The sequence below is a fragment of the Capsicum annuum genome, chromosome 9 (assembly GCF_002878395.1).
Source record: "Capsicum annuum cultivar UCD-10X-F1 chromosome 9, UCD10Xv1.1, whole genome shotgun sequence".
Classification (NCBI taxonomy): Eukaryota; Viridiplantae; Streptophyta; class Magnoliopsida; order Solanales; family Solanaceae; genus Capsicum; species Capsicum annuum.
The window spans coordinates 78,359,477-78,378,863 of record NC_061119.1 but is presented as its reverse complement, the minus strand read 5'-3'; the positions used below and the strand labels follow the sequence as shown (position 1 = coordinate 78,378,863).

Genomic DNA, 19,387 nt, shown 5'->3' with positions numbered 1-19,387 from the left:
CATCACTTCAAAGACTTGTCAACCACTTTTCCATATTTCAAGGACCTTGTTTTGTGGGAATAGTAAAGTCAAGTCTCACTTTTTGAGTTGGAATTTGAAAAAGTTTCTAAGACTTGAATTTTTCCACCAAAAGACAAACTCATCCATTCCAAATTGTATCAAGACAAAAGCTTCAAATTGGTGATTAAAAAAAAAATTGTGTGGGACCGCGACCAATTACGTGGCTGCCACATCATCACGTTTTACTGTTCACGCAACATAAGTAAGCTCGAATTTTTTGATTTCTTAGTTTCTAATCTTTGTTTCTTAGTTGCATTTTGTTGATTCTATTGTTAATTAACAAACTAGTAATTGTCTACTAGGCCGTAAATTAGTTTTGGGTTCGTTTATTCGTGTCTACGTTTCTTTGTGTGCTTTTATCTTTTCGAAAACTCGTTGTAGCCTTTTGATTCAAGTACGGACAAATTTATTTTGAGTCGTTGCAAACAAAAATCCATTCCGACCTTAAGCCGCAAGTGAGACCAAGTAACTTCATTGGAGTAAAAACGATGTACCAACACTTGTGAGACCAATTGAGTGATACTTGAAAAAGTGTGAGCTTGAGAGTTAGTGAGGGTGATTTTTTATAACCTTAACTTGTTATTGTTTGTGTTTTGTTTAGTATTTCTTATTAGGTACGATGACTTCGAGTGAAGGTAGTCCAAGAGCCTCGAGATAGGTAACCATGGATGCTTTGTTGGCGGCCATAATGAGTGTGAAACATGATCTTAGTGGTCGAATGGAGAGGATGGAGGGAAGGATGGACGGGATGGAGGGTTCCTTTTCAAGGAGAATGGATACATTGGAAGTTCGTTTAGATTCCAACCATTCAAGTCCGAAACACTACCACGCCTCGACTAGTGGACATGCTACCACCCCGGATACATTTCCCCAATTGCTCAATCCACCTAGAACAACCTATGAACCCATCCACCAAGTCCCTACTTATCCAAAAAAAACCGAAGTCAAGTCCATCAAAAAGCTTCCCAAATCCGAGACCCCCTTGATATGCCGAAAGCACCACTAAACCAAAACCAACCAATCCAAATTGATGATGTGGAAGGTGAGGGTCTTTATGGAGGTGAGGGGTTAGATGAAGCAACTCTCTTTGCTGAATTTGTGCGCAATAGAAGAAGAGTTTATGGCGGGGGTCATAGAGGCCGAGGGGGAAGAGTTGGACCGGCTCCTCATAGTAGGGGCAACTTGGGACACCGACCTCACGTTCAAGAAGGTCTAATGGACCAAGGAGGCAATATGGGTAGAGACACGGGCCTAAATTCCATTAAGATCACTCTTCCTTCTTTCAAAGGGACTAATGATCCATCTCTCTCTATCTTCATTGGGAGTAACAATGTAATCGGATTTTCCAACTCAACGGGTTAACTTCCCAAAAGAAAGTCGCACATGCCATTGCTCAATTTGAAGGTTATGCATCTACTTGATGGGAGACAAAGCGGTTGCAACGGGCAAGGAATGACAATCTTAACCTTCCGGATTGGGATGACTGAAAACTCTTATGAGGGAGAGAGATGTCACGAAAAGGTACAAACAAGAGCAACTAACAAAGCTCTACAACTTGAGCCACGGAGATAGAAGTGTGGAGGAGTATTATGATGAGTTTCAAAACTTGATCCTACATCTTGACATAGTCGAACATCCAAATCATTGCCTAGCTCGGTTCAAGGGTGGCTTGTGCTATGAAGTTGTTTCTCAATTAGTTGTCCACAAGTTTGACCGAATTGAGGACCTTGTAGAAGCGGCCATTGAAGTTGAAAGGAACAATCATGCTAAGAAGACCTTCGGGTAGGACAAGTCCTACAAGCCCTTAGAGAAAAAGTCATTTGATAAAACAATCCAAAGGTATCCACGGCTTGAAGGTACTAATTCTTCCACTCCTAATCCTAAGGGTATCGTTTGTTTTAAATGTCAAGGTTCGGGTCACAAAGCTAGCGAGTGCCCAAACCGAAGGAACATTGTACTAGTGGAGGGTGATCCTAATTTTGTTTGGGATAAAGTGACCAAAAATGATGTTAGTGAAGGAACCCTTAAGAGGATGATGGAGATGATGGTGAACCCGAGAGGGTGGTGGAAGAAGGGGAAGTTAATGTGCCTTGCAGATTGATGAGGAGAACACCTCATGATGATGCTTGGCCCGAAGAAGGTGAGGTCTTGATTCCACTTTGACCTCTTGATGATGAAGAACCCGAGAGTACACTATGGTCTTTGCTCCAAGGAAGTACACTTTTCTTTTTGTCTTGTTTCTTGTCACGCTTAGGTGGATAGACAAGTATTTCTTTTGGTGCTTAGAAGGGTATCTTATTCCCTAAGTTACCACGGCATGTGTAGAATGTACACTAGTGGTTTGATATTTTTTTGTTGATTATGCTAACTTTAACCCTCATGTCATGAGGAATATGTGTTCTTTTGACTCCTATATTGTTTTGAAGGTTCGGATTCAAAGTCGAATCCTTTTTCAAAAAGGGGAGGATGATACGAGTACGATCGTGATTGTGGATCACTACGTAAAGAACTCGTGCTCAGGTGACTGGTCAACTAATGGAACAAGCTTTAGAGTGTTGGCTCATTAAGGGCATTTTAGTCAGTTTGTAATAAGTTGTAACCTAGGCTATAAATAGAACATATTAGGTCATTTTCTCATAACTTACGATGATATTTTGAGAGCTCTTTGAGAGTGTTCATACAAGTGTGGATATCACTTGTGACAAGTGTGGGTTGCTTGTTTTGAAACGTTGGTTGCTTGGGGATTCCGTTCCCTTGAGGTCACCGTAAGAATTTGACGTTATTTGTATGGATTCTTGGGTCTTAGTGTTCAATATACACTTTGATTTATAGTGTTTGTGCATTGTGTGTCAAGTTATCTATCATTCTATCTTATTATTGTTGTTGTGTTCATTCTCGGTTTTGGGTGTCCAAACCCGAGACCTTGTTGTGTCATTTTTGTTCTTGTTATTGTGTTGTAATCTTAGTTTGTGGCTCGCTGATTATAGGTGTTGAACATCTTGGAATCTTGTTGTTATCGTGCTTGTATTGTTATTGTGTAGTGAATCCGAGAGGGGTCACCAAAAGGGGTCCTCGGTTCTTCAAATCATGGATTGTTTTGGTGTGTGTTAGTGTCTTCTTTGTCGATCTTGTATCAAGACCCAAACCAAGTCTTTCACATGCCATGTAATTAGTCTGATAGTCCGCAAAGGGGTTCACAAGAAGACACCGGCATCCAATATATCGATTACCATTTTATTATCAGAAGGTCAGCATGATAAATCCTAAAAATAAAATGCAACCCTGATATTTTGTACTTTTCTTTACTTAGGTATACAGGAGGCTAACACATAAATGTATAGATTTCGAACCTCCAAAACTACCAAAAAAAGGGCATGATGGACAGATAACACTGCCAGACCTGAATACTCTGATATGATGCATTAACATTCTACTAGGAAATTGCAAATATATTCAAACACAAATAATTCATGGAGCAATAGTAAATACGAAGTTTAGATAAGGATCCAAAGTCCATTCTTACAGTAAGGAAGTAGCGATTGGATGGCATTCAAAAGCACCGGAGCAACCTCTTTGACATGCCGCACCTCCTTAAAATGGGAGGGACAAAAAGTCAATAAACTACACTGATCAAAGGGAATTAACTAGAAACCCTCCTTTATCTTTCTTATTGTTTTTTTCTCTTTGGCAACAGGGTGCAGAATGAATTTTGACCGATACCTGTAACGTTCTAGCATCACTTGGAAACCCAGAAATTATCAACTGCCTTATTATCTTTGAACATAGAAACCATCTCTCGCATGTTAGGTAAAGATCATCATGATGTAATTCAGCAGCACTCCTACCAAAGGTTTGAGCAAGAGCTGAGAAACCATGGAGTATAGTCTGCACATCAGTCTGCCAAAGATGCCAACTATAGTCGAAGAACTGCTTGCATATCTGTTAAAAGATCATGAAATACCAAGTGAGACACCTCAACAAGTCCAATTCTTCATATCAAAGTTTATGACCAGAGCAGACTCAAAGAGGAAAAAAGTAGGTGATGACTGAAATTAATTGGGAAACCGTGGACATGATAGTTTATTTTATTTGTACAGATGATTTTACTTTCAATAAATCAGGCATTTATGACCTGCTTCATTTAAAAAAACGATAGTTTATTTTGATACTCAGAAGTCAAAACTGCTGTCACCTAATAACTAATAATTAAAATAAGAGCTTTCAAATAAGCAGCTTGCAATATAAAACAGCAAGTGACTTGACATATTAAGAAGGGATATCAACACATTAAGAGTTACAGTCCCACGCAATTGCTCATAACTGTGCCAAAGAACAAGAACTGATAAAACACCAAATTATGTACAAAAAGCAGGCATTGTAACACCTAGGCTAAAATAATACGATGACTTCAGGATGCCAACAAAACAACACTAGCTGATTAGATGCAACACCTAGGGCTAAAATTATATGATGACCTCAGAATGCCAACGCAACAACACTAGCTAATGATTAGATGCAATGTACAAACATCTACAGGTACATACGCATGCGCATATTTGTCTTCAAGCTAACTTTAGATTATAATATATTTATACACAGTCTGGAAAGGTAGTACAAAATAGGTAGCAGCAAGCTTGCCAAGCAATACTTGAACTCTTACTTAAAACTCAGTTATTGAACCCTATTTTGACGGAACACTCAGTTATTGAAACCTAATTTTGACGAAACACTCCAACAACAACAACTACGCCTCAGTCCCAACCAAGTTGGGGTCGGCTATATGAATTCTCACTTCTTCGTTAAGCACATATCATGTCAGCATCCATATAAATAAAACAAAATTGAAAAATTAAGTTAAATACATATATAAACTATAATATTATTATTTATAATAATAATAATAATAATGATGTTTTATCTCAAAATAATCTCTAATCTCTTAAAAGTGTGAAAACCCTTAAAAAAAAGATTTATATTAAAAGTGTGAAGACAATTAAAAAAGTGATTTTGAACCTTTTGTCCTTCATTAGAAGTCTCCGCAATAGACGAAATCGTTTTTTCACCTTTTTTCCTCAATTTAGCATTTAATGATTTTTAAAATGTTTAGGACTTAAAATTAACTAAAATTTAAATTAATAAATTTTATATACACCATTGATTATACTTATGGAAAGTTCATTAATTATAAGGACTTCACACCTAATAACAAACTTACAATTCCAATTTGGAATTGGATGACCATCACGCGTAAGTCCATACAAAGGACTTGATGGTTGATACCAATTCTAAATGGATTTGACTTAGAATTTTAGCTTATATAAAAAAAGGAATTATAATTCTATTTAAGTATTATTTGGATCAAACTTTATAATAAACATATGCTTCTTCTACTTCTATTTTTCTTCTTACTTTGATTTTGATCCAAGTGTTTCTTGCATTAATTATCATCAATATTTATGTCTTTCTTTGTTTCGTTTAGTTAATAAATTTAAAAGTTATATATGAACTATACATAGTCAACAATTGGCGATGGATTATTCCCTTTTGACAATTTCTAGTATTTCTCTTTCAATTGAAAATTTAGTGTTGAGCATATTGCCACCGAATGAAGTAGCCATAAAAATAAAAGGTTTATCTCTTTCTTTCTTTTTTTCTTCAATAATATTTAAAACAATATAGGAGACAACAGATTCTTCCCTTTTAATAATTTCATGTGTTATCTCTTTCAATTTGAAATTTCTAATTAAAAGAATTGGACGAAACAAGCACGAACTTGTTTTTTCACAATTTGTTTCATGAGCTCCTCGAATTCTAATTTCTTATATGAAAATGTTATGATATTGATTAGTGACAAAACTATCGTGTTGCTAGCTTCTTGGTAGATGACCTTCAATTTTCTTCCACCACAACTTTCAAGCTATCTTTTGCTTTATTATAATAAAAAAAGGGCAGCCCGGTGCATTAAAGCTACCGCTATGCGCGGTGTCCGGGGAAGGGCCCCACCACAAGGGTATATTGTACGCAGCCTTACCTAGCATTTTTGCTTTATTATAATCTCTTTTGTTATTGTTAACTTGTCATGAATAGTTGTGCTATATTATTATGCTTATATATAATGTATTTTCTTATTTCTTTACCCTTTTGAATTTCAAAACCAACATAAACTTTTGGTATCAATGGTATGATAATGAGTTACCATATTTCTCTTTATATATTTTTTTCTTGAAAATTTTGCGATATTTTTAATAAAATTTATACTTAATAGTAACGTATACACAATAATATATTTATTTTATATACGTAAACATTATACTCACATGCAAAGCACGTACACTTAACTAGTAATAATAATAATGTTAAAAGTTCTTTACCAAATCCAAATCCTATCAAGCTATCACCTATGTGGATCTTCTTCTTCCGTTGTGTCCTATCTTTAGCTAAGTCTAGGACATATATCTCCTTAGGTTTTATTTGTTTGCACTTAATGGAGTTCTGAATCTGAATGGTTCAGACTTCAGACCATTAAGTGTATTTGTTTTTTATTAAGATTTAAGTTCTTAATAGGTTTGAATAGGTCTTAATCATTCAGTTCTAGAACCAAATCTTAATAGGTCTGAAGAGATATTCTGGTGTTTGATAATACTCACTACTCTATTCATAATGAGTAGTCACCACCATTAACCACCTCTGCCACCGCTAACATTGTAACCACCACCAACCACCATCACAACCACCATCGACAACAAATATCGCTACCAACCACTATTGTCAACTGCTATCACACCTACTACCTCTATTATTCTACTATATTCACCGCCACCACCTCCGTCAACAGCACCACCATCATCAACCACTACCGGCCAGTGGCCTTACTACTGACCAACTCATTTATCACGACTAGCACCACCACTAACACATCACAGCCTCCACACATTCTTCGGCCGCCGCCACCATTGTCTCTAGTAACGCCACTTCAACCACTACCATCGCTACAATTTATCTCTACTAATAACCATCTCCACCATCCCAACAAACAACATCTCTAACTAGCACCAACACATCATCAACCATCATGCATTCATGTTTCAGCCAACACAATCAACACCTCAAACTACTAACATCAAGCAACGTCACACCACAACCATCACCATCAATCTTTACCATCAAAACAGTCACTACAATACCAACCATCACAACTATCACCACCAACATTATTTATTACTAACATCAATCATCATTACCGCAACCACTATTATAAACCATCTCCACTATCACAACAAACATAAATGTTTTTTCTCAATCAAATAATAATTTTGTTCTATTAAATTACATACTTTTATAATATATAACTAATTTTTTATTTGAACTGTATTTTTATTTTATTATATACTCCCTCCATTTCTCCGTTTCAAAAAAAATGACCTCTTTTCTTTTTTGGCAATACTTTAATTTCAACTTTCCACCTGGCATGCTTATGACCACAAGATTCAAGGGCATTTTGGTACATTTGACACTACTTTAATTTAAGGCCACAAGATTCAAAGGTCTTCTTTATATTTTTAAATTTTATGCCAAGTCAAAGTAGGTCATTCTTTTTTAAACGGAAGGAATATACAAATAAAAAAATTTGCACATTCAGATGAAAAACAAACAGTCTTAATCATTTAGTTTTCAGATCTAGAGACAACATCTTAATCATTCAGATGTACATTCAGATTCAGACGTCTGAATCTTAAAAAAAAAACATGCAGCCTTAGTGTTCTCTTCACAAATGAGGAATAAACATCTTTACAAGTCTAGTACGTTATGTAACATTGAGGAGATATTAATGCATTACCAAACCTTCAAACTTTAAGAAAATCAATTGGCACTCAAAGATATAAAAAGTATACAGGAAGAAGACAACTGACAGCACCTCAGCAAAGGCCCTTTGGTCTGATGTAAGTCGTTTCGTAGACAACTCTTTCAAGGTTCTGTAAAGAATCATGAATATTCTATGTGAAACAAGAACATCTGTCGATTGAAGCTGTTGTGCTAAAAAGGAAAAAAGCTCTGGCCTGTAGGAAAATTCAAAACTAATTATTAGTGTATAGTGAAGTTGTAAAATACCAAAAAGGTACTTAGACAATAAATTTCATTATAAATATCGGAACACAACCAACTAAAGCATATAGAAGCAAGCCCTTTAAGGACCGGGAGAGATCTTAGGGATTAGGCAGTCAAGAGTACTCTAGCATCACCACCTAGAGCGACTGTCTTGACCACCAAAACTAAATCAGGATACTATATGAGAATAACACATAACATAGAGCTCAAGGTGGACTACCATAGTTCCAAAATACAATGATCACTGTTTAATATAATGTCATGGGGGATTTTGCACCACCTAATTTGATTCAAATGCAATTGACTACGTTGTTTCTACTTGACTTGGCTAGTTAATATTTGGTAGTTGATAATAAGCTACAACAAGAACACAGCAATAGCAAATAAAGATTTGGTGATGATACTACTTATACCCCCAAAACAAGGTATGGTTGTGAAATTGGCAGTAAAAGGAAAAGAGAAATAAGGACAACTACAGAACCAAACTTGTCGAGAGTAAAAACGAATTGACCCTTAAATTAGTAAGTATTTATAAGAATAGTATAAATGGACATAACTTCATGGCCCTAGTCTAGCTCTGTAATTCCTTCATTTGCCCTTTATTTATAGAAGTGTAACGATCCATTCATTAGCTCTAGTGGCAACAAGTAATTAGAACCCTAAGGGGTAGTAAAGATCTATATTCTTCAAAAAGAAGTGAATATCAAATATTTTTTAAATCTATCTATCTATTTATCTGTTCTTTTCTTTTTTTATAATTGTAGTGTCCGGGCCAGCCTGCACGCACCACGACTAATTCCACACGTTACCTGCCACCTCCCACCTGCAACAGGTACCAGGTAACTCTGTCCACCAAATCCACCAAGGCTAGAACAGATGGGAAGAAATCACATATTGTTTGTCTCTGTATATATGTGTGAATATTAAACTTATAATTTTTTAAACAGATTAAGTTTAAATGGGATCAAAACTGTCTCAATTTTAAAATACTTTGCATCCAACCTAAAAAAATTTGAGTGTCTTTGTGTGTGTGTATGTATAAATGTATGTTACACACAATATGTGTGTGAGAGTGTGGATGGATGTCGATAAGTAAAGTTCAATGTGTGTGTGAGATTGTGGATGGATATGGATAAGTAAAGTCCTTCTTAAGCTGAAAATCTATTTATATTGGATAACTTTTGAAAAAGGAAAAAAAAAGTGTTGTCGTAACCATGTACTCCCTCCACCCTAATTTATGTGGCACCGTTTGACTTGGTAAAAATTTTAAGAAAAAAAGAAAAACTTTCGAAATATGTGGTCTAAAACAAATCTTAGACATTTGTGTGGCTATATATAAATCATTTCATTAAGCGTAAAAGGAGAATTTTAAAGTTAAATTCTTTCTAATTATGGATGACATTCTTTTTGGAACGAACTAAAAAAAATGTGCCACATAAATTGGGATGGAGGGAGTAATACTATTAAAGGATGATTCTTCACCTCGGCAGGCTCTTCAATTTTGATCCAGCCAAATGCATCAAAAAGAAGAATTGCGGTGATTACACAACAACAACAGTCCCAATGTATTCCCACAAGTGAGGTCTGGGGAGGGTAAAATGTACGCAGTCCATCCGGTACCTCCGAAGAAGTAGAGAGGTTGTTTCCAATTTCGGTGATTAGGATGGATTAAATTTATAAGTTTCTTTTGTTGAATAGAATAAGACCTTTGTTTAGTAGTTCATTGTGGTATTCCATCCATTTCATTTTACTTGGCCCTCTTAGTAAAAATTGTTGTTTCAATTTACTTGTCAAATTTATGAAATCAAGAGAAGTTCATCATTTTCTTCCAATACTACCCTCCGAGACACTCAGAGCCTCAAGAATTAAAAAGTTCCTTTATTGGAACAGAGGGACTAATATTGTTAAGGGATGATTCTTCATCTCAACAGGCTATTCAATTCTAATCTAGCCAAATGCATCAAAACAAGAATTTTGGTAATTAGGATGGATTAAGTTTATATGTTTCTTTTGTTGAAAAGAATAAGACCTTTTGTTTAGAAGTTCATCGTGGTACTCCCTCCATTTCATTTTACTTGGCCCTCTTAGTAATAGTAGTCATTCCAATTTACTTGTCCAATTATGAAATCAAGAGAAGTTTATCATTTTCTTCCAATACTACCCTCCGAGCCTCAAGAATTGACAGGTTCCTTTATTCATCAGAATGGAGTGAGATGTTCAAGGCAATCAAACGATACACACTTTATAGAGTAATTTCAGATCATAAACCCATCATCCTGGAAAGTGGGGATCGGGAGGCTTCACCCTCTTTCTTCAAATTTGGAAACATGTGGCTACAAACAGAGGGCTTCATTGATATGAGAAAAGGATGGCAGCAGTCCTACATTATGCAAGGTATCCCAGATTTTGTACTGTTGCGAAAACTCGGAAATCCAAACCAAGACATTTCTAATTGGGGCAGGGAGGTGTATGGCAACTTTGAAACCCAAAAAACTAAAGTTTTTTTGGAACTAGGGAAGTTGGATAAATTAGCTGAACTTGGAACTCTTTCTCCAAAAGAAAAAGCACAATCCTTGATCTCAAATTACCGCTTCAGCAAATTGCAACAACTGAAGAGATCTCATAGAAGCAAAAGTGAAGATGCTTATGGCTTGAAGAGGGAGACAAGAAGACAAAGTTCTTTCAGAGAATGGCCAATTCACACAGAAGGGGAATTCCATTGTCAGACTGAGAACAGGGGACGAACTGATTGAAGCCAAAGGAAGGATAAAGGATGGCATTCTAGGGTATTATCAGCAAACTTTTCAAGAGGCAGAATCATGGAGACCCTTAGCTGTTTTTGAGAACCTGTCCACTCTGAACACAAATGAAAAGGAGGAACTTGAACTTTCTGTTACTGAATTGGAGATTTCTGATGCTTTTAATGGATTGCACCAGCCCCTGACGGTTGCACCATGCCTTTCTTGAAGAAATCATGGAGCTTCATTCATTGTCAAATGTTGAGCTCATGTAATGCTTCATTCATTGCTCTAATTCCAACGAAGAAAGGTGTTGAAAAGCTTAAGACACTCTAGGCCTATAAGCCTCATAGGCAGTGTCTATAAGTTGTTGGCTGAATTCCTAACAGAGAGGTTGAGAAAGGTGATGAATTCTCTAGTCTCTGGGTAGCAGAGTGCATTCTTAAAAAGCAGGCGGATAATTGATCAATCCTTGATTGCCAATGAGGTGCAATAATGTTAAAAGAAAAGTGGGTGAACCTGGGATCTTATGCAGATTGGACTTAGGGAAAGCTTTGATCAGCACAATTGGCCCTATCTAGTCAACAATTTGAAACAAATAGGCTTTGGTGACAGGTGGAAAAGATGGATATATTCTGCATTTCAACGGTAAAGTTCTCAGTACTAATTAACAGTAGTTCAGTTGGATTTTCTCAACTCATAAAGGGTTGAGGCAGGGAGATTCAATCTCTCCTTTTCTATTTATCCTGGCTATGGAAGGGTTATCTCAGTTGCTATCTCAGGCTGAAGAATTCCAATGGATTCAAAGATTCCAAGTGGACAGCAATCCAGCCACCACTATCAATGTCTGTCACCTACTCTATGCAGATGACACCCTCATTATCTGTGAAGCTGACAGGCAGCAGGTCTCCAATCTCAACCCCACCCTCATAGTTTTTGAAGCAATCTCTGAACTTCATATTAACATGCTCAAAAGTGTTATAAATCCAGTAAATCAGGTGGCAAATCTAAAGGAACTAGCTTCTATACTCAGTTGCAAAACTGGATCCTTACCCACCACCTATCGAGGTCTCTTCCCGGGGTCAAGTTTCAAGTTTTCTAGAATTTGGAGTGGAGTTATTGAAAAAATAGAGAAGAGACTGGCCGCATCGAAAATGCAGTACTCTCTGATAGAGGCACGCTCACTCTTATCAACAATGTCCTACATAGTAGTCCAACATATTGTATGTCTCTATTTCCAATACCATGTTCAATTCTAAAGGAAATGAATAGGCTCAGAAGGAGACTCCTATAGGAAGGAAATAGTATTACTCACAAATACTCTCTAGTCAACTGACAATCAGTAACTTAACCTAAGGCTCAAGGGGGCCTGCGAATCATGAATCTCAAGTTCCACAACAACAGCTTACTCATGGAGCGGCTCTAGACGTATAGACAAACTGAGGCACAGCATGTTAGAGACATCATCAAGGCCAAATATGACATTCAAGTTCACTGGTGTCCAAAGAAAAACACTGAGCCCCATGGTGCTGGGGTTTGGGAACACAGTTTCCAAGATGATTTCTTTCATGAAGTATCCTTCAAGGCTAATAATGGCTCAAGATCAAATTTTAGCAAGACAAATGGCTAGGGAACTCTATGCTAAAAGACTTTTTCACTCCTAGTCCCAGATAGCCTCCAACAAAGAAGCCACTATAGCCCAATAAGGAGACAACAACTACTGGACTCCAATTTTCAGAAGGAATTTTCAGGATTGGGAAATTAATTACTTCATATATCCCTCCTAGAAACTCTTAAAAACACTAGGTGGATGAAGATCAAGATATGATTCTTTGGGGTAATTCCAAGGAAAAGATCTACACTGTGAAAGGATGCTACAAAATCTGGAGCTCCCAGAATGCCATTCCAGAAATTTGGCCTTGGAAACATGTTTAGAAAACCAGGCAACCTCTCAGAGTTTCTTGCTTCACCTGGACAGCCCTGAAGAAAGCATGCCTAACACAAGACAATCTCAGGAAAAGGGGTGTAATCCTCATCAACGGATGCCATGTACAAGCAAACTGTGAGAAATAATGGAGAAAAATATTATTGAATGGTGTGTTTACATACTTACATCAAGAACCTATTTATAGACACTATAGTACAATCCTTTTCCAAGTAGGATTTGGTATATACTATTCCTATTTCTAATAATATTCTAACACTCCCCCTCAAGCTGGTGCATACAAATCATATGTACCTATCTTGTTACAAATGTAATGAATACGAGTACCGGTGAGGGACTTGGTGAAGATATCTGCAAGTTGATCACTTGACTTCACAAATTTTGTAACAATATCTCCAGAGAGTATCTTTTCTCTGACAAAGTGACAATCAATCTCTATGTGTTTAGTCCTCTCATGAAACACTGGATTTGATGCGATATTAAGGGCTGCTTGATTATCACACACAAGTTCCATCTTACCGATTTCTCCAAATTTAATTCTCTCAGCAACTGTTTGATCCAAACTAGCTCACAAGTTGCTACAGCCATTGCTCGATATTCTGCTTCCGCACTAGATCGAGCAACCACACTCTGTTTCTTACTCTTCCAAGACACCAAATTACCTCCTACTAAAACACAATATCCGGAGGTAGAACGTCTATCAGAGGGTGATCCTGCCCAATCAGCATCTGTGTATCCAATGATATGCTCGTGACCTCGATCCTCAAAGTGCTTCACCTATAGTCTTAGGTGTGGAAATAGATGACAAAGACGATACAAAAGCATAACGGGGTGATGATAAACGATGATAACTCAAGAAAGTATAGTGTGGATTAGCATTACGAGTGGAACGCATACCTTTTTGAAGTGCAACTGATTGGCTAGAAGAAGGCAAGTCCGCAGTAGGAGCAGCGTCCGATGCATGACATGAATCATCTGGGACTAATGGTGGATGCGGACGAAGATGATAAGTCAGAAGTGATGGCACTGTAGCAGGAGACGTAGAAATAACTGTTGATTCCTTAAAGGTTGGGTTGGGTAAGTCTGGAGATATGAGTAAGACCAAAGATGGTGCAAGTAAGACTGGAGATACGGGTAAAATCTCAGAGATATCAGGATGATCAGAAGATATATAGTAAGGTCGAGATTCAAAAAAAGTGACATCGGCGGACATAAAGTAGCGACGAAGATCTGGTGAATAACAACGATACCCTTTTTGAACTCGAGAGTAACCAAGGAAGACACACTTGAGAGCACAAGGGGCTAACTTATCTTTTCCAGGGGCTAAGTTATGGACAAAACATGTGCCCCCAAAGACACGAGGAGGGATAGAGTAGAGATGTGACTGTGGAAACAATATAGAATGGGGAACTTTATTCTAAAGGGACGATGATGGCATTCTATTAATTAAATAGCAAGATGTGAGAACTGCATCGCCCCAAAATTGCAGCGGAAAATGGGATTCAATGAGAAGAGTGCGAGCAATCTCAAGAAGATGCCTACTTTTTCTTTTTGCTATACCATTTTTTCTTTTTGCTATACCATTTTGCTGAGGGGTGTATGGACAAGATGTCTGGTGAACAATTCCTTGATGAGTCATAAACTCCTGAAACTGAGAGGATAAGTATTCTAAGGCATTGTCACTACGAAAAGTACGAATAGAAATACCAAATTAAGTTTGTTTTTCAGCACAAAAATTTTTGAATATAGAAAATATCTCAGAACAATTTTTCATTAAGAAAACCCAAGTACATCTTGAAAAATCATCATTGAAACTAACAAAATAACGAAAACCTAAAGGTGAACTGACTCTACTAGGACCCTAAACATCAGCATGTACTAATGAGAAAATAGACTCGAAACGATTCTCAATACTACGTGGGAAAATAGCACGGGTGTGCTTCCCACGTTGACATGACTCACAATCTAATGTGGATAAACTAGACAAACTAGGCACCATCTTTTGTAGCTTGGATAGACTTGATGTCCCAAACGTTTGTGAATTAGGTCTGGAGGGTCTGTAACGGAGCATGTTGTGAAGGAATTTGAAGAGGTAAGATGGTAAAGGCCTTGTGATTCATGTCCTGCGCCAATCGTCTGTCCCGTACTGCGGTCCTGCATTAGAAAAGAGTCATCAAGAAAGGTTATGCTACAATTAAGGGCACATGTCAAACGACTAACAGATGCAAGATTAAAAGGACAACCAGGGACATAAAGAACTGAGTCTAGAGTGACAGAAGATAGGGGTTTGGCTTTTCCAATTCTTTTTGGTTTTGTTCGGATCCCATTGGCTAAAGCAATAGCAGGAAGAGATTTTGAATAAACAATATTAGACAAAAGTGATTCGTTACCAGAAATATGATTAGAAGCACCTCAGTCTACAACCCATGATCCAAGAGTACTAGACTGTGAAACACAAGCAAAAGTATTACCAGCAACAAAAGCATGGGCAACTGAGGGTACTTGTAGAGATGTCTGCTTACTTGCTCTATACTGGAGGAACTCATGTTTGGGCAATATAAGCATTATTGGATGGTCGATTAGGCTGTGGAGATGTCTGCTCACTTGCTCGATTTCGAAGGAACTCATTATATTCCTTTACAGCAGCAGGCTCATAACTGGGTGGTGGACCATGCAAACTATGACATATATCCTGAGTGTGTCCAACTTTATGACAATAACTGCACTTTGATCGAGATTTTCCAAAACGACCTCTTCCTCGCCGATTTTCCATAGGCTGATATGTTCGTATTTCTATGGTTTGAGATGCAAGAATAGAAGAGTCAACAGAGGCGATGAAACTACTTTGTGACTGAAGGCACGGCAAGAAGAAGTAGACGAGAGAATAACTCATCAATTGTAGGAACCGTAGGACTAGCTAAAATCTGATCACGTACAGCATTATGGTCAGTAGAAAGTCCAGCAAATGTAAGAACTGAAAACAACTTCTGTCTGTGCTCTTGTTTTTCTACATCCGCAGTGACGGGCATCAATGTATCAAATTCTTCCATGACTGCTTGTACTTGTCCCAAGTAAGTAGACATATCGGATTCCTGTTTCTTCAAATTGGTCATTCGAGCTATCACATCATAAAAACGAGATATATCATTGGTGTATAAAGCACGAGCCTTTTCCCAAACTAAATAACACATCTGGAATGGACGAAACAAGGGCATCAACTTAGACTCAATAGATCGCCATAAAAGACTACATAGTTGAGCATCAACTTTCTCCCATTGCTCTTTAGCTTTCGCATCTTCCACGCTAGACTTTCCCTTTTCATCTACCACACTAGCCTTGTTTGTTAAATGATCTTGGACACCTTGACCTTTGCACCACAACTCAACTGAGGAAGCCCAGGTTAAATAATTTGAACTTCCCATTAATGATTCGGAAGTGATCATCGGGCTTGAATTTCCGATACCGGTAGTTTTAGGGCTAAAAACATCATACTCAAAAGACATGTTGGGAATTTTACCTTGAAAGTACCAAGAACAGTAACTGAATCTCTGAATAAAAAAAACTGTCAGGAAAAAAAAATAGAAGCCGCCGGAACCCTAACTCCGGCAGTCGGAATCTTCAAAAAAGTTACCGGAATTTGAATATAAGGTAACTGGCTGAATCAGAAAAGGACGGCGACCCCAACAAAAAAGGAACCACTCAAAAAACTCAACCGAAGAAGGCACACGCGCCGGTGCGTGATTGAACTTGCCGATTTCCGGCGCGTAGGGCTAATTTTTCAGTGGTTTTAGCTCAGGTTTGCATGAGCTTTCCGAGCCTCTTAGTGGTGTTGTATTTTTCACACAACCCACAAAATAAAGAATGACACAATCAGTCTCCGGAATTGACGACGGTGGCTGAAGTTTTTTTTTTTGTTTTTTTTTTTCTTTTCTGAAGTTTCTCACCAATGCTCTAATACCATGTGAGAAATAATGGAGAAAAATATTATTGAATGGTGTGTTTACATAATTACATCGAGACCCTATTTATAGACACTATAGTACAATCCTTTTCCAAGTAGGATTTGGTATATACTATTCCTATTTCTAATAATATTCTAACACAAACCAATGAGAGTGTTAATCACCTTTTTTTGCACTGCCCTGCAGCAGCTAGCTTATGGCATTTTTTCTACTCAATGCTTGGCTCCCAATGGACTTTTTTTTGGACAAAAATGCTTGGCCTCCATCAGAAATTCCCTACAACATCAAGGATGCCTATGCTAGATGGATATACGAAGAGTTGAAAAATCCATCAAAAAGATCGGGAGAATGATCCCAAGTTTTTGGAGCCTATGGAAGGAGAGAAACAACAGATGTTTTGATGGAATATCAACATTTTGGAGTCTCAAAGCCAAATGTCTAGTTAGTTTATTTAGTTGGCATTTTCTTTGCCTTATGAACAGTGTGGATAATATTTGGACTTTGTTAGTTCCCTTTCTCTAGTACAGTAGAGTAGTAGGGTTCCCTTTTGGCTGTTTTAGCTGTTTTACAGGGTTTTGCCAAGCTAGCTCCATATATTTCTGTTTGGAGCAGCTTCTCTTGCACAAATGTGCTTTTGTATCTTTGCATCTTCTTGATGCTTTTCTAACATCATTTAACTACCTTATAAAACTAGTTAGACCTTTGCTTCATATGTTGCTTCACATAAATGTAAAAGCTGGTAGAAACTGGGTTCTATTAAGAACCAACTCAAAAAAAAAACATCATGGCTTGCTTTTTAACACAACAACGTTCATATTGGTAATCAGGAAAGAAATCATCCAACCATAGTTGAGAGACCAAAACCCATTAACTTCTCTAGGTCCTATTGGAAGCAACACTAACGACTTTTCAACTCTATAACTAGAGCTATATTCATATTTGGATTTGCATTTATACCACAAATTATCCCAATGAAATCGGAAGCATGATATTTCTAGCTATGCATGGTACAGAATCATCATCCTGTGAAACTTGAAACAGCTCTGACAGTATACGCAAGTGAATTCCAATTTTGGTCGACAACTTAGGGTATGGGCCAAGTGATATGTCCTTCAGATGAATTATATGTGAATTACCAGTTAAAAAGCTGATCTCATGTTAAGAGTCTGCAAGCAAAAAATACTTTCACCAGAATAATTCAAATCTTCAGAATGTGCAAGGAGACTTCAGGTCCACTTCTATCTCAGACAAAAGGACCTTGTAACTGTCAGTTAGGGTTTAACTCTTAGACATCTCAAATGTTCACCCCAATATCTTGTGATTTCATATTTCTTTTTATAATCTTGGTGTCCAAAGAGAGAATCTAAGAAGTCAAGATAATAATCATAAAAAACAGAAGAATAGAATAGTTCTTCCTCAATTATTTATTGTAATTTGAATACTTATAGAGAACACCATACCATTCTTTAGGGTAGTCAATCCGAGCAATCTTTGAGAATATCACAGATAATGTAAGGGAAATCTGCACCAGGCAATCACGGACCAGATTGAGAAATCAGGAAAGCACTTACAAATATGTCTACCAAGCCAATACTATTCAGATCTCTTCTAAGTAGTGATAGCAGTTGAAGCAACAAATGTCAATAACGGGATGACAATTTTTAGAGAAAAGAGAGCTGTAGCTATCTGTGTGCTCATTACAAAACCAAACATAAATCTACATCACCTGGTAATTCTCTTCCCTCAAGTGTGACAACAGCTTTTGTCTTAAATGTAATTTCTCCTCATTGCTAATTCCCCTGCCAAGATGTTCCATAATGAAGCAAATAGTCATTTAAAGCAGTAATACAAATATATAAACATGCAGGAAGCACAAATACATAAAAAGGCAAATCTTCAAAAAGGAAAAAAATTATGCTTGGCGTTTGCCAGAGTCATGTGAAGAACAAGCAATCTGAAAATTCAATCTGCATTCATATGTTGCATCAAGCCACCAAAATTGGATAATAACCTATCTTATTAAAGGAGATTGCTGAAAATTTCCATTATCATCTTGTCTTTTCACTCAAGTTGACTTCCTTAGCATTTGAAACCTAGGTTGCTCGGACACTTCAAAAATGTCATTGGGTGTGTTCGGATGTCTAATACGAAAGCTAAGTTGGGCAGGATCTTCACTTTCGATGTTGCATCGTGTCGGATTGTCCAAAAATACACTAATTTTGGAGAACCCGACACGCACCCGTTGACATTTTTCAAGAGTCCGAGCAACATAGATGGAAAGATACATAATTTGATATCCCAAATAACACCGTCTATTTCTCCACTTTTTTGACAAGTTTCAAGCCAACATTACCTTGTAAGTCGCAATGGGTCATTTCTTTCGATAAATAAGTTGGAAATAAATTATATAAGTTGAAATGCATTCAGAATGATATGATTCCTTCACTGAAAAATAAAACTGAACAATATAACCTAACCATTATCTTTGATTGATGACTGCAATTTAGACAATGAAGAACATATGCTAATAACTGATACTCATCAATCCCAAATTTACAGTCTGTTATTCTCTGTCC

At 37.2% G+C, this 19,387-nt stretch overlaps 1 protein-coding gene across 2 annotated transcripts in view; it reads right to left on the bottom strand.

Annotated features, from left to right (window-relative positions):
• LOC107842599 (importin-11) overlaps positions 1–18,610 on the bottom strand; it is a gene marked incomplete at its 5' end in the record, with an annotated part of 62,411 nt that extends 43,801 nt beyond the window's left edge. For both annotated transcript variants that reach the window (XM_047396863.1, XM_047396864.1), the window contains 5 exon segments: positions 3,584–3,650; positions 3,781–3,999; positions 7,976–8,117; positions 18,272–18,333; positions 18,538–18,610. In XM_047396863.1, coding sequence (XP_047252819.1) covers positions 3,584–3,650; positions 3,781–3,999; positions 7,976–8,117; positions 18,272–18,333; positions 18,538–18,610 — 563 coding nt within the window.
• Between the last annotated feature and the right edge of the window lie 777 nt (positions 18,611–19,387).